The sequence below is a fragment of the Vipera berus genome (genome assembly GCF_964194415.1).
Source record: "Vipera berus genome assembly, chromosome: 3".
Lineage (NCBI taxonomy): Eukaryota > Metazoa > Chordata > Lepidosauria > Squamata > Viperidae > Vipera > Vipera berus.
In genome coordinates this window covers 120678674-120693532 of record NC_138204.1, presented here as the reverse complement: position 1 = coordinate 120693532, position 14859 = coordinate 120678674, and the positions used below count along the sequence as shown (strand labels likewise).

The following is a 14859-nucleotide window of genomic DNA, read 5'->3' as shown; positions in this document are numbered from 1 at the left end:
ACAAATAACAATTGATTATAATCATTCTAATGCTAAAACCATTATAATCGTGAGAAAAAAGTGGATTCTGACCCAGGTCTTGTACTCACCTTGATGAGAAAGTCTCCTATTTGTAGGGCACATAGAATCTCATGCACAATTTTCAGACACTCTGCATCAGGAATCATGATGTCATAATGGCCAGCAATGTCAAAATCCTGGGTTACAAATTGCAGATAACAAAATTGCTGAAGTATAAGCTGTCCAGCAGTGAATCAGTCATTGGTGCTGCATTGTTTGGTATATAGGAGCTATCTTTCCAAGTCTTGATATCAGAAAAGCAGAAACCTCTAGGATCTGACAGTACATCACACACTGATGCAACTAGGGATTGTTTGAGGCTAAGCCTTCTACATCTTCCAATAATGCAAATTATTAGTGGAGGGCTCTCTCCTTTCATTTTTCAGAGAAATAAATAAATCCCAGAGTAGCTTACAAGAAAGGGGTTTCTTTTGGTATCTGTCTCTCTTTAATTCTCCCCATCCATAATCATAGGGAAGACTCGGAAAAATGACCATAAAGGGATGGGAATGGGTAAACATTCTCTGACGATTGCCAAATGGGCTTACAGCATTCATGGGGGAAGGAAAAGCAAGGAAGCAATGGCTTCCCAGCCTCCTCGGCAATGTCTGGAAGATGTCAGAAAATGGTTACTCCGCAACTGGCAGATTAACAATTTATGGGAAGAAGTAATGAAAATGAATGCCTTTATAACTAAAATCTTAAGTTACTTAAATCTGGCAAACAAGGAAAAAGTGCAAAATGTAGATAAAGGAATTAAGATTAAGAAAGCATTATGAATATAAAGGCTAAATGTAAACTGAGTAGTTTTATGGAACACAAACTGCTGGAAATGACTTTGTGTTAAACCTGTTGGCAATGTATTTATATACGTAGTACCATTACTGCACATAATAATGCATATAATAGTGCAAAAAGTCACATCAGTTGGAAAAATACCCATATCCAACATTTTAAAAACAGATTCTGATTATTCATATTCTTCCTTAGTTAATTTTAACTGTTTATATCAAGAAAACACCAACATTTTCTCATCATAGTCACCTCTCTTACTATCACATAATTAGATAAATTTACACACAGTGTGATCTTACATGAGAAACTCCCAGATGCCTTTATACAATTTTTTGGGAGGGTGGGGGCGGGGAGACTATAATTTGTAATAGTACAATAAACTTTAGAATAAGACATACAGGTAGCCCTCAATGTAGAACCAGAATTGGCACCAGAATTTTTGTTGCAAAGGAAGACAATTGTTATGAGTTCTGCTCGATTTTATTGCCTTTTTGCAATGGTTGTTATGTGAATCACTGCAGTTAAATGAACCATGTTGTTGTTAATAGAATCCACTTTCCCCCACTGACTTTGCTCATTGGAAGTCTGCTGTGAAGCTAGCAAATGATCATGTGACCCTGGGGTGCTGCAATCTTTAGAAATACATGCCAATTGCCAAGCATCCAAATTGTGTTCATGTGAACATGGGGATGCTGCTAAAGATGTAATTGTTAGGAGCAGTCATAGCTAACTTTTTTTAAACCCCGTTGTAAGTTGGAATGGTCGCTAAACAAATGGTTGTAAATCAAGGACTACCCTGCATACGGTTGTTATATAAAGACATCTATATAATGTATTGTGTTACTATCACTTATTCTGAGAAAATTATACTCGAGGCCTTTTCTAATGTCACTGGGTGAAGAATAAACCTTCTTGTAGCAAGTATGAGAAATTCATGGCTCTGTGGGCAAACCTAACCCCCTCCCTTGCTTACATTTTCCAGAGTAAATGTGTTCAAGAAGAGTATGCGTGTATGTTTAAGTTAAGGCACCCATTACAACTTTAAAAACAGACTGCAATCTCCCAAAGAGAGGACCCATTTTTTCCATCTACAAAAGCACTTTAAGAGGTAAAATGGCTGCTTATTCCTCTGCAAGTTCAAATAAAAGTCAAAAATAGGGGAAGAAAACGTAAGCATCATCCATAAACACCCAGGATATTATCTTTCTGGCCTCTGTCAGGAAAAAAATCAGCTAGTAAGCTGTATAATTATAAATATCTCAATCACATTAGCATTACCAGGTAAGCAATGTATCTCTTCCTTTTAAATTAAGATACGCCTACCACCTCAACACACATATATGGACACATGTAATTATGATAACGGATACAGGGCATAGAGAGCATAGAATCAGAAATATAAATGCTACTGAAAAATTACGATGTATCTGAAATCAGAAAGAATTGAAATCTGTATTAAATACCCGAAGTGCTGCATCTACAAGAACAATATCGGTCTCTTTGTTGTAGAATCATCTGCTCTCAGTATAAATGTACATCGCACATGGCTATACTCCAAGAGGCTAAAAAATTCCATAGAAATTGGTAAGATAAAAGGAGAAACAATGCTGTTACCCCTGCGCTTGTAGCAGAACTATCCAAATATATGATCACATAAACTAAGGAGGCAAAAATTGTTGCAACATTAGGAAATGCTACCCACATTTGTATCCAATACCATGGAGCTATGGATCCCACTGTGGAGAAAGCCAATTAGTCATGCATAGAATCTAATGGTAGCTCGCCTGTACTTACACACTGATAGAACTCCCTGTAACGTCCCTTCGTCATGGCTGGGTTATCCCGCCTGTAGACTTTAGCAATTTGGTAACGCTTAACGTTGGTGATTTTGTTCATAGCCAAATAGCGAGCAAACGGCACCTGGACAGAGAAGGCTCAGGAGAACACTTGAAATCTTAAGGCAACACCTCTTTCTTTCTGTGACTATTCTTCTAGAATTTGGGGGGGGGGAAGAAATGTAAAAACCTTTACAGGTATTCCTCAGTGTACAACCATTCATTGAGTGACAGTTCAAAGTTACAACGGCGCCGAAAAAAGTGACTTCTGACCGGTTTTCACACGACCTTTGCAACATCCGCATGGTCACGTGATCAAAATTTGGGCAACTGGCAGGTATTTATGACAGTTGCACTGTCCCAGGGTCACATGTTCACCATTTGTAACCTTCCCAACTGGCTTCTGATAAGCAAAGTTATATGGGGGAAGCCAGGTTCACTTAGTGACTGCATGATTCACTTAACATCTGCAGTTATTTGTTCCAACTCTGGCAAAAAAAGTTGTAAAATGGGGCAAAAATAATAAATGCCTTGCATAGCAACAGATGTTTGGGGTTCAATTGTAGTCATGTCGAGAACTACCTGTACTGCTAAGTAACCTCTCTCAAGCAGAAACAATTAAAAATTCTAAAAGGAAGATACCCCATCCCTGAGACTTTTGCATAATTCAAAGACATAATCATTATTATTTAAACTGATATGCTACCCAACTCCCAGCAGTTTACAAATGATTTAATGATTTACAAATGATTTAAAACATGAAAAATAAGGCAATAAAAACAACAACAACAAGAACAAAAGAGTAGAGATGGCAGAATAACAAACTGGATGAAACCAAACAAAACAAGCTAGGTTAAAAGTCCCCAAAGAGCCAGGTTCTCAGAACTACTGAAACACTAGCAGAAAAGGAAAAAATGCATGAGGAGCAAAATGGGAAATCAGGACTAAAGTAAGAAGCTGCAACCCTATGAACCTTCCTCAATTTTTGGATATAACTCATCTCACCAATTGAAGAGAGGTATCTTGTTTTTAAGTAACTATATAACATAAAGGTAAAGGTTCCCCCGCACATGCGTGCTAGTCGTTTCCAACTCTAGGGGGCAGTGCTCATCTCCGTTTCAAAGCCGAAGAGGCCAGCGCTTGTCCGAGGACGTCTCCGTGGTCATGTGGCTGGCATGACTAGACGCCAAAGGCGCACGGAACGCTGTTACCTTCCCACCGTAGTGCTCCCTATTTTTCTACTTGCATTTTTACGTGCTTTTGAACTGCTAGGTTGGCAGAAGCTGGGACGAGTAACAGGCGCTCACTCTGTTATGCGGCACTCGGGATTCGACCCGCCAAACTGCCAACCTTCTGATCGACAAGCTCAGCATCCTTACCCTCTGAGCCACCGCATCCCTTAGTACCTACTGTATATAGAGATGTGCTATTTATGTTCCTCCTAAGGAGCTTGAAATATGGCTTCAAGTAGGTACCACATTATTTAGCAAACTTCTTTGAAAAATCTTTCTCTCCACTGTAGAGGGCTTAAGCATTTCTCTTAAAAGAGTCCAGAAGACAATATCATTATGGTCTTCCCTCCTTCTTTTTGTTTTGCCACTTCAGTCTTTACTTCTCTGTTCAGAAACAAAATCTTTAAAACTGCACAATGGTTTTTCTCTGCAAATCTAGATTTTATTTTATTCCTAACTGCTAACTTTATGTAGTTCAGTCAGTATTTGGTTTCATCCAATATGGAGATATGAAATATGAAATTGATACCTAAATTTATCTTCTGCAAAACACTGGTAACAACACAGTCTTGTCTTATCTACTCAAAAGAAAATCTCACTAAAGTTGTTTTCAATATTCTACAGTGGAACATGCTCTCATGTAAGTGGATATATATCTGCCTACATGTAATTAAGCAACTTCATAGTTTTCTGTAAAAGCAGGCTGTGAAAATAATCCTCAGAAATGGAATACTTTAGCAATGGATCCCAAGATCTTTTGTAACTTCTGTTACAGTAGCATCAAATTGCCTGGATACTTATATATTCTTCCCTCTTTCCTCATCTCTAGTTGAAAACTTATTTAACCAATAAGTTAAACTATCAAAATAATGCTTCCATATACCGTCTATGGACTGAGCCTGAATAGTTCTGATCACAGAATATGGAATGTAAGTTCAAAATGCCTTCTTGCCATTTTATATTTATGCCAGGAATACCAGGCCTTAGGATACAGTCAAATCATAGCGAAGCGATAGCAGCTCTCCTCCTTGGTCTTTCAGATCATAGATGAGCTTTGAGTCTTCTCCGTATTTCCCCGTTAAGGTTTCCTAAAAAGAAAACAATAGGAAAGAAGACAGGAAAATAAATAAATAAAAGAGGACAGATAAAAGCAATGGTAAATCACGTTGTTACAAGAGACCAATACAAGTTCTAGTCACAATGGGCTTATAAAGGTCACAATTACTTGGGCAACTGAATAAAAATAATAACCCTGAATAATTTACATTCCTTTCTTCTATTTCATATAATAGCAGCTTAAACAAAAGAAAAACCCACAAAACAAAACCCAGTAAAATTAATCAGTTGTTATGTAAATGTCAAAGTAATGAATAGAAGTGATATAAATAGGAAAGGAAGAGCAATGCAGGGGGGTGGGTGGGGGGCGGTCCATCAGGTATAAAGATCAGATTTTAAACCAATTTACCTTTTTTGCTTTACTTCCTTGTGCAAAACTTTTAAAGGGAATGCATGGCAGCTTTAACTGAAATGATGTTTCGGAGCCATGGCAGTACCACAGAAAGAGGCACTTGTACATGGCTTTTTTCTCGTATGGGTAGGAGGAAAGTGGTACTTTTAATGGACAATGAACACAAGGAGACACCGAAAACAATCAGGAAAATCTGACTTGACTAAAGAATGCTTGGTATCTTGATACCTTGTTTTTACACAAATATTCTCCAATTCTGATAGTGTTACGTACATATAAAAAGGGACATGGACATTTAACAGAACTGTTCTCAGAGAAAGAAGATAAATTACTACATCTTACCTATCACAAGAAATTAAAATAAAACAATACGACAGCACATCTACGTCAACGTTTTGCACAGTCATACGGGCTGTAAAGGTATTTCACAACTCTAGTCAGAAGGAAAGAGTTAAGATCACTTAGAAAATAATGAAGAGATGGGCAAGAATTTTCTTACAGCCACAAGGGCAAATTTTCTGAGGCTAGGTCTAGAACATCTTGTGAATTTCATACACCAAACAGCTACAGCAGAAGGTACACCTTTTAAAATGGGCTCTAGAGAAAGTTAATTTATATTTATTTAGGGTTAGATTGTTAGACAGAAGGCCTGTAGCAGTCTTACATCTGGAAATAAAATTCAGGAACAGTGGCATAAAGGTAAAGGTTCCCCCGCACATGCGTGCTAGTCGTTTCCCACTCTAGGGGCTGGTGCTCATCTCCGTTTCAAAGCCGAAGAGCCAGCGCTTGTCCGAGGACGTCTCCGTGGTCATGTGGCCGGCATGACTAGACGCCAAAGGCGCACGGAACGCTGTTACCTTCCCACCGTAGTGGTCCCTATTTTTCTACTTGCATTTTTACGTGCTTTCGAACTGCTAGGTTGGCAGAAGCTGGGACGAGTAACAGGCGCTCACTCTGTTACGCGGCATTCGGGATTCGACCCGCCAAACTGCCGACCTTTTGATCGACAAGCTCAGTGTCCTAACCCACTGAGCCACCGCGTCCCTAACAGTGGCATACATTCACACAATTGCCCTCAAAAATGTTAAGAAAAGGAAAAGATGGATGTATTTTAATTCCTGCCCTGTTTAGCTTCTACAATAATTCTACGGCAGAAACTTTAGATAGCCCAGATCTTAATGTTCCCCAAACTGAAAGCTATAGTTGTCTCTTCTTGTTGTACTGTCTTCTTTACTCCATCATGCTCTGTAGAGTTCCGTATAATAGACAGAATAAGCTGACCATCACATTCCAAAATCAAAACTTTTGGTTTTTTTTTATTATTATTATTATTATTATTATTATTATTATTATTATTATTATTATTATTATTATTATTATTATTATTATTATTATTATTATTAATTAAATTTGACAAAAAAAGAAAACCCACTGAAAGTATGGATCTGTGGGAAGTCAGCTCCTCAGCAAAGGAAATATTAAAAAGGCAGGAAAATATATTTCCTCAAAGGATCTTGAAGAAGCAGGAAAGCATGCCCAGTTTTCTTAATAGCCCCATGTCTCCTTTCCCCAAGCAGAAACCAGTTCTATAGAAATGCAGATGTAAACCATCAGGAAGGTTGGAGCTAGAAGCTTAGGAAGACAAAGACACCTAATATCTACATACCCCACCCAAACTCTAAGACAGGACATAATAGGATTAACCTACTACCATCAAGAATACCAGAAAGGCACACCCAGACTCAGGTCAGAATATGTGACACAGGAAATACAAAGCCTGAAACAGGAAATAACTCGAAACAAAATGCTCCAGAAGGTATAAAACCCCACTCCCTACATGTGCTCAATCCTTTTCTTTCTGCTAGAACCATCTTTCTGTCTGGCTCTCCTCTGCAATAAACTGTAACCTTCTTCCTAAAGCAGTCGCCATGTTGTTTATCCCCGGCTTGGGCTGAACCATGATGAAGACTTTTCCTTCAACAGATCATTGAGGGAAATAGTATCAAACAGATCGATGCCTTCTAATATTGGTGATTAGTATTCCATTCTATAAAGGAGGAGGCTTCTGCAGATTTTACTCTGCTAGTTGTTGCCAACTTCAGGGGGCGATGCTCATCTCCATTTCAAGGCCATTAAGCCAGTGCTGTTTGAAGACATTTCCACAGTCATGTGGCCAGCATGACATCATGGAGAACTGTTACCTTCCCAGTGAAGTGGTACCATTTCTATGCTTTTGAACTGCTAGGTTGGCGAGAGCTGGGGCAAAGATGGGAACTCACTCCATCATGTGGAGCTCGAGTCTTGAACCTGGGCTGCCAGGTTCCAGCTGACAAGCCCAGCATCTTAACTGCTGAGCCACCACGCCACCGTTTCATTCTATAGGAATTTGGAAAACACATTATGAATTTATTAGCTTGTTGCTGTTAGTTGCGAAGTTGTGTCCGACACATTTATTAGCTAAACAGTGTTAAAATCCTCACTGATCACCAAAATGTTCTTCTTCCCTAAAGCAAAATAGCAGGCAAAATTTATATGGTGCCCAAATGAAAATATATGCAAAAGAGAATGCCACAAATAGGGTTAACAATGTTCCTGAGGTCCATTCTTACCACCTCTAGATGTCTACCTAATAGCTGAGACTGGAATGCTGAAAATTGAAGTGAGAAGTTTGAATGATGAATTGAGCTACTGGCTTAAATGGTGCGATTGGACAGGCCCTATAGATGATAAAAGACAGCTGCAGCCTGAGAATCACAAAAGAACCAGGTGAAATTGAGTATTGTTCCACATAAATTTCTCATAATTTTCCTAAACCTACAGGATTTTCAGCTCAGCATGAACACATAATTCATCATTTATACATTGTAAATGATGTGATGCCTAGTGCATTCTACATTGTCTCTGCAGGATATTTATATTTTGATGGAATCAGGCTGTGATAACATTTAATGATCAGAATATTGCTAGAAAAATTTACAAAAATATTCTTAAGAAGTTTAAGTTGCTATATTTTTTGAAAATCAACTGCCTTTGGAGGTTCCAAATCTAGCCTTTAAAGAAAATGATTAGATAGATATATTTTCCAAACCTTATTTATATTTGTCCCGAAATCAGACACACTTACTAGAAGGAGTCCCATAGGAAAGCCTCATTTCCTACTCAGATTTCCAGCAAATTCCTATTGAAAACATGGAATCTTTTCATCCTAGTTAGAGAAAGCTTTACTAAATCATTCTTGCCTGGTGACCTGTTGTTCAGCCAGATTAGAAATTGAGAAATTGTTAAATCCATGAACAGACATGTCTCCAGGATAATGTAATGTAATGTAATGTAAGTTGGAAGGAACCTTGGAGGTCTTCTAGTCCAACCCCCTGCTTAGGCAGGAAACTCTATACCATTTCAGACAAATGGTTATCCAGTCTCTTCTTAAAAACTTCCAATGTTAGAGCATTCACAGCATCTAGAGGCAGGCTGTTCCTCTATTAATTGTTCTGTCAGGAAATTTCTCCTTAGTTCTAGGTTGCTTCTCTGATTGATACTGACTGATACTCTCTTTGATACTGAGGAAATGTAAATAACTCATAGATGAAATAGGATTTGAAGGATTGGAGTATTTCTCTCATGAAGTTAAATCCTAGAAGTTGAATCCTAATTAGTGATGAGAAAGGTGAGAGTACAGGTGAGATCACATCATAAACAAATCCCTGGTCCAGTGAGGGCAATGTGAGTCAAACAAAGTGTAATAGCTTAATAACAGATACTGAATAGCTATTGCAAACTGACTTGATAATGAAGGATCTCGATGAGGAGGAGTTGAGAAGAAATCCAAGAAAAAAAAGTATTAAAAGTTTCAGCAAGTAGATATTGCTTATCCAGTTAGGGCCAATGTTAGGGTTTGAGTCCATTCAAAGATTAACTTGTGTCCCTTAGTTCTGGCACTGAGCAATCCTCTGTTCAGTCTAAGGCAGGGGTGTCCAAACTTTTTTCAAAGAGGGCCAGATTGGATGAAGTGAACATGCTGGAGGGCTGAACATGCTGTGTGGGCGTGGCCAGCTCAACATCACTTGCGTCAGGGGCACTTGTTCAGAGCTGGGCAGGACTGGGGCAAATCTGAGGGTCTCCGGCAGAGGGGGGATGGGACCAGGGCAAACGCTGGGTCATGGTCCATTGGAGGAGCCTCACTGATATTAAAGTGGGTGGGGGAAGACATGATATTAAAGGGGGTGGGGGAAGACAGTGTGTGAGAGAGACAGAGAGAATCCCTTTTTGTAAGTTTGCTTACTTTGCAATGCTTTCCTTTCTCCACACTTTTGCTTCCCTGCTGGCTCAATCTTTCTTTCTTTCTGCCACCCAGATCTACAGCTGCAGAGGAATTTCGCTCCCCCCCCACAGCCGATCTGTGCAGCAGAAGCATTTTTGAAGCCTCTGGAGCTCGCATCGATGGCCGTGGGGCGATTTGGCAATGCTCCAGCGGCCCGATCCAGGCTTCGGAGGCCTGCAAAATGCTTCTGCTGCCCAAATCAGCCGTGTGTGGGGGGGAAGCCAAATTGCTCTGCAGCCCTAGATCTGGGCAGCAGAGGCATTTTGCAGGCCTCCGATGCCCAGATTGGGCTGCTGGAGCATCATAAAATCACCTCATGGCCATGGATGTGAGCTCCAGAAGTTTTGAAAATGCTTCTGCTGCTCAGATCGGCGGGGGGGGGGGGACGGGAAAGTGAAATCACTCTGCAGCCCTAGAACGCGCGAGTTTGGGAAAGTGAGCAGGGCCTTAACATAAAAGGCTGGTTCTGCTTTCAAAAATAGAGAAAGGAGGGAAGATTATTGGGCTCCTTGCCTCATTCCCGCTTGAAGCCATCCTTAACAACAAGGAAAAATCTAATCTATCCAACGCTACCCAACATTTCAAATATGTGTGCACTGAGAGGATAGCTATTTTTAAGACGCCAGTCCTGCACATCTACTGTATATCTAGGAATAAATCTCATTAAACTCATGAGGCTGTGAAACACAGAAAGGAAACACACACATACACACACACACACACACACACAAAGAGAGAGAGAGAGAGAGCTTCCAATCTTGTGAGCAATTCCAACAGCTAAAGTAGCCTGAGAGAAATTCCAAATCTCCTCACCTTCCCAAACTCCAAACTCGCGCTCCAACTCCAAACCCACGTGGAGTTCGGAGAAGGCAAGCGAGGGAAGTAGGCTGTGAAACACAGAATGCGTGCACGTGCACACACACACACACACACACACACACACACAGAGCTTCCAATCTTGTGAGCAATTCCAACAGCTAAAGTAGCCTGAGAGAAATTCCAAATCTCCTCACCTTCCCAAACTCCAAACTACTTCCCTCGCTTGCTTTCTCCAACTCCAAACCCACGTGTCTTCCAAGTTTGGGGGGTGACGTCAGGATCAGGCTTCCCTCTCACCGCCCTCCCTCCTGTGGCAGACAGTCTTCTGCTTGCCGCCCTCAATCAGAAGGGAGGGCCGTGGGAGGGCCGCATTTACACAGAGCAGGGAGGGCTGTTAGAGGGCCATATTAAACCGCCCCCCGGGCCACAAATGGCCCGCGGGCCGGACTTTGGACATGCCTGGTCTAAGGGCTATATAATTTTTAAGCCTCAATATAATCTGCATAGATATTACACATTTTTCAGTGTCATTAATTTTTTTACTTTGCCAATTTCACTCCCAATGTAATTGTCAACAGCATAACAGTCAAATGCTCACCTATTCCTTCCTTATTATGTTCCTGTATAGAGTTCTCATTTAAGATAAGATATATATCAGGCCTTGATACTAAAAGGGAGCCTTTACCAATATCTGAGTCTTGGTTTCAAAAAGCAGGTGGTACATACTGGGTTTCTCTAGAGAAAAAGAGAGGATAATTGCTGAACTCCTCCAAATATTCAGAATGACCACAGAGATATGGGTATGAGATTTGCCAAAGACTGGGAAAGTTAACCATGGAGCCCGTTCAGGATGTAAAATTCTGTGAGGGAAGTACTTCTTAGAATATGTTTATTTTTATTTCATTTTTCCTCAGTTGTTTGAAAGGTATAGATTTGAAGATTATTCATTAAATAAGAAAATATACCTCTGTTCTGAATTGGTACCACCCCCAACTTGTGTCGTCTTACCTTTAATTCAAATACTGGAGTATCTATTGTCTCAGCTCCGTGGCGTTTGAAGCATTGGGTAATGACATTGAAGACTTTCTCTCTGATAGCCATCTGTTTGGGATTATAATCCCGAGTACCCTGAGAGCAAAAATGAAAGGTCTGGATTAGAAGAAAATGTCTGCAAGTTCCATCCTATTAAAAGTGTGGTACATTAAGGAAGGGTAGATGTGAGGCTTGACACAGTAGAGTATAGCAAATGAAAACAATTCACAGGATATCTTTACTATTTGGAGCTTTTAGCTTAGTTAAAATAGAAAATGTATGGGGACAATATGATGCAGATTTTGAAAGTTAAATACAGTTATCACATAAGTAAGATAAGGATGGATGGAATCCTTCTCTTTCTCTCATAACATAGTTTGTATTAATCATCTTGCAGTGGTTGTAAGGCAAACTAGGTTATGTTCTTCATCTAATATATGCTACGAAGAGAAATGCATAGGAAGTATCAAACAACTGTATAATATCTGCAAACATCTACTCACTAAACCTTGTGAGACTGATTTCTGAGTCAACATAAATTGGACTGCAATCAGACGGATTCGATCAAGAGTAAGCTTGTTTAGTAGAAAGTTATAAATCTCAGATTTAGATATGACAGTGAAAATGAATTGTAGGATGTAAAATAATTTGTAAATAAATTAGAAAACCATTAGTTAAAACCATTAAAATTGAGGGAGATGGATGGTAAAGAAATATAAAATATAAATATTTATTTATAAAAGAATTAAAATTATAAAATCAAAATTGAAACTTAATACTGAATACTGAGATTTGATTGGTTACTAGCACCACAAAGGAGAAAATAATCTCTAAGTAGAAACTGTCCACGTCTTCCTTTTGGTTATGAAAAATCAAAGGAAAAAAGAGAAAGCACCCCTTAAAACCAACCTATATTTCACCGAAACCTATGGGAGAATTACTATGACATTTTCATCCAATGTGCTGTCATTTTAAACAATTGTGTCCAGGGCATCATAGTTTTTACACAAGAAAAGCCTTCACTATTAAAAGGAGGGCCTTCCACTTTAGTGGTAGATACAAAAAACAACAACACAGTACAGCCTTAGCGATGTCTCAGGGATGGTAAGACGATGCCTAATGCTGATGTTCCGAATAATATAGAAGATTTCACTTACGACAAATTAGACAGTGTCATAATCTCATCTTATTTTATAGATTTTAGACAGTGTGCAATACAGTCTTATATTACTCACCTGAGCCTGACGTTCTCAGCTCATAACTAAAATGGGGAAGGCTAAATATTTAAAGAAAATTCATCTGGCATGACAGTCAAGCCTGATTTTTTAAGAACTACAAACCTTATAAACAGATGTATACATTCATTCTGTTATGAAACACCAGCAAAATGTAAAACATTTGGTAATGAATTTTTTTATACTCCGATAAATTTTACAACATGTTGAAATTTATTCATTAAAACCCTTTTTGTCAAAATCATTTTTTACAATATGATTTAAGTGAAATGGATTAAAAGATTAGAGATTTTAATGTAATTTACACAGATTAAACTTTCATTTTGATAACATATAACACCTACCGATTATATAACAATTACTGAATATTGCCAATCCATTAATAATTACCGATAAGTACAGCACCTTTTGACAATATTCACATGTCTCTAGCATCACTTCCAGTATGGTGTGCAGTTACAGATCCGTGGTTTTCGTAGTGTCTATAGAACTGTACATCTTAGCAAGATATTTTTGTTTTATTTTATAAAATCATATCACTTTATATCTCCCTTAATGACTGTGGTAAAAATGATTGTAAAAATGGGTCCAGCCACATGATGACTTGCTTAATGACTTAGTGACCAAAATTCCAGTCCCAATTGTGGTCATAAGTCAAGGACTACCTGTACAACCTCCCTAAGTATTTTTTTTTTAAATTCCATTTATATCCCGCCCTTCTCCGAAGACTCAGGGCGGCTTACAAGCTTAGCAGTAGCCTTCATTCTATGTATATGCCTGCTTATTAGGGCTTTCACACCCCCTCCAAGCGGCATTATTACAAAGTCAGCTTAATTGCCCCCAACAATCTGGGTCCTCATTTTACCTACCTCGGAAGGATGGAAGGCTGAGTCAACCTTGAGCCTGGTGGGACTTGAACCTGCACTAATTGCAGGCAGCTGGTGTTACTTAAGGAGGCATTAGCCCACTGCTCCACCAAGGCTCTTATTTTGCTTACTGAACACCTTATTTAGCTTGCAAAAGTACGAAGATAGAAAACATGCTTCAAAAAGCAACTTCTTTCAGTGCAGGATTTAGTTTGGAGACAATTTTTTTCCAGTGTTAGAGGTTAAAAGGAAGCTGGGGGAAAAGGCAAATACTGGCACCCAGAAATTTGTATACTAAAGATTAATTTCATTAAAAAAAATCCTATCTAAAGCTGGGGCTTCTGCAGATGAAAATCTAGTACACGTGAGGCACAGAGATCATAAGGAAGAATCATCAAATTCTTCCTCGATATCAAAAAGTCTTTTCGGTAGCATAAAACTGAATGCAGGTAGTCCTTGACTTACAACCACAACGAAACCAAAATTTATGTTCTTAGGCAAGACGGTTGTTAACCGAGTTGTGCCCCGCTTTCTGACTTTTTTTTTTTGCCACAGTTGTCAAATGAATGTTAAGTGAATTGTGAGGTTGTTAAGTACATTTGGCTTCCCCCATTGACTTTGTCCGAAGCCAACTGGGAAGGTTACAAATGGTGATCAGGTGGCCCTTGGGACATACCGTCATAAATACACGACAGCTGCCAAGCGCCCAAATTTTAGTCATGTGACCCTAGGGAATGCTGCAACGATTGTAACTGTTTTACATTATAAGTCACTTTATTCAGTGTTGTAACTTTGAACCAGGGATTAAACAGAAGGGTTGTAAGTCAAGGACTACCTGTAAATGTAAGCATTCCACAAATTGCAATGGGGAAAAAAGGAAAAGTCGAAGACTTTACCTTCGGTGTCTTCAAAACAAATTTATGTTTGCCTTCTTCAGGATGCATTGCTGACTTCATCTCCAGCAGCTTTGACACTTGCTTTGTGATCTGAAAGATATTTTTAATCACTGTAAATTACACGGTTATTGTTACTTACAATGTACAGTGTTGTTTATTGCTGCATACTGGGATATGCCCCTGACCCAAATATCCTTTTCCTATATTGTCTTACTGCACATTTTAACATTGTTTTCATGGCTCAACATAGTCACTTCTTCCCTCTTTAAATTTTTAAAAAATTACTTCAATATATAAGTT

At 39.0% G+C, this 14859-nt stretch overlaps 1 protein-coding gene across 1 annotated transcript in view; it reads right to left on the bottom strand.

Annotated features, from left to right (window-relative positions):
* LOC308665976 (histidine--tRNA ligase, cytoplasmic-like) overlaps positions 1 to 14859 on the bottom strand; it is a 33983-nt gene that overhangs the window by 16126 nt on the left and 2998 nt on the right. Inside the window, exons 2-6 of the mRNA XM_081324389.1 lie at positions 14560 to 14649; positions 11539 to 11658; positions 4915 to 5010; positions 2650 to 2775; positions 90 to 197 (exon numbers count right to left, since the gene is read on the bottom strand). Of these exons, the coding sequence (XP_081180515.1) occupies positions 90 to 197; positions 2650 to 2775; positions 4915 to 5010; positions 11539 to 11658; positions 14560 to 14649 (540 nt within the window). The remainder of the gene's footprint in view (positions 1 to 89; positions 198 to 2649; positions 2776 to 4914; positions 5011 to 11538; positions 11659 to 14559; positions 14650 to 14859) is intronic.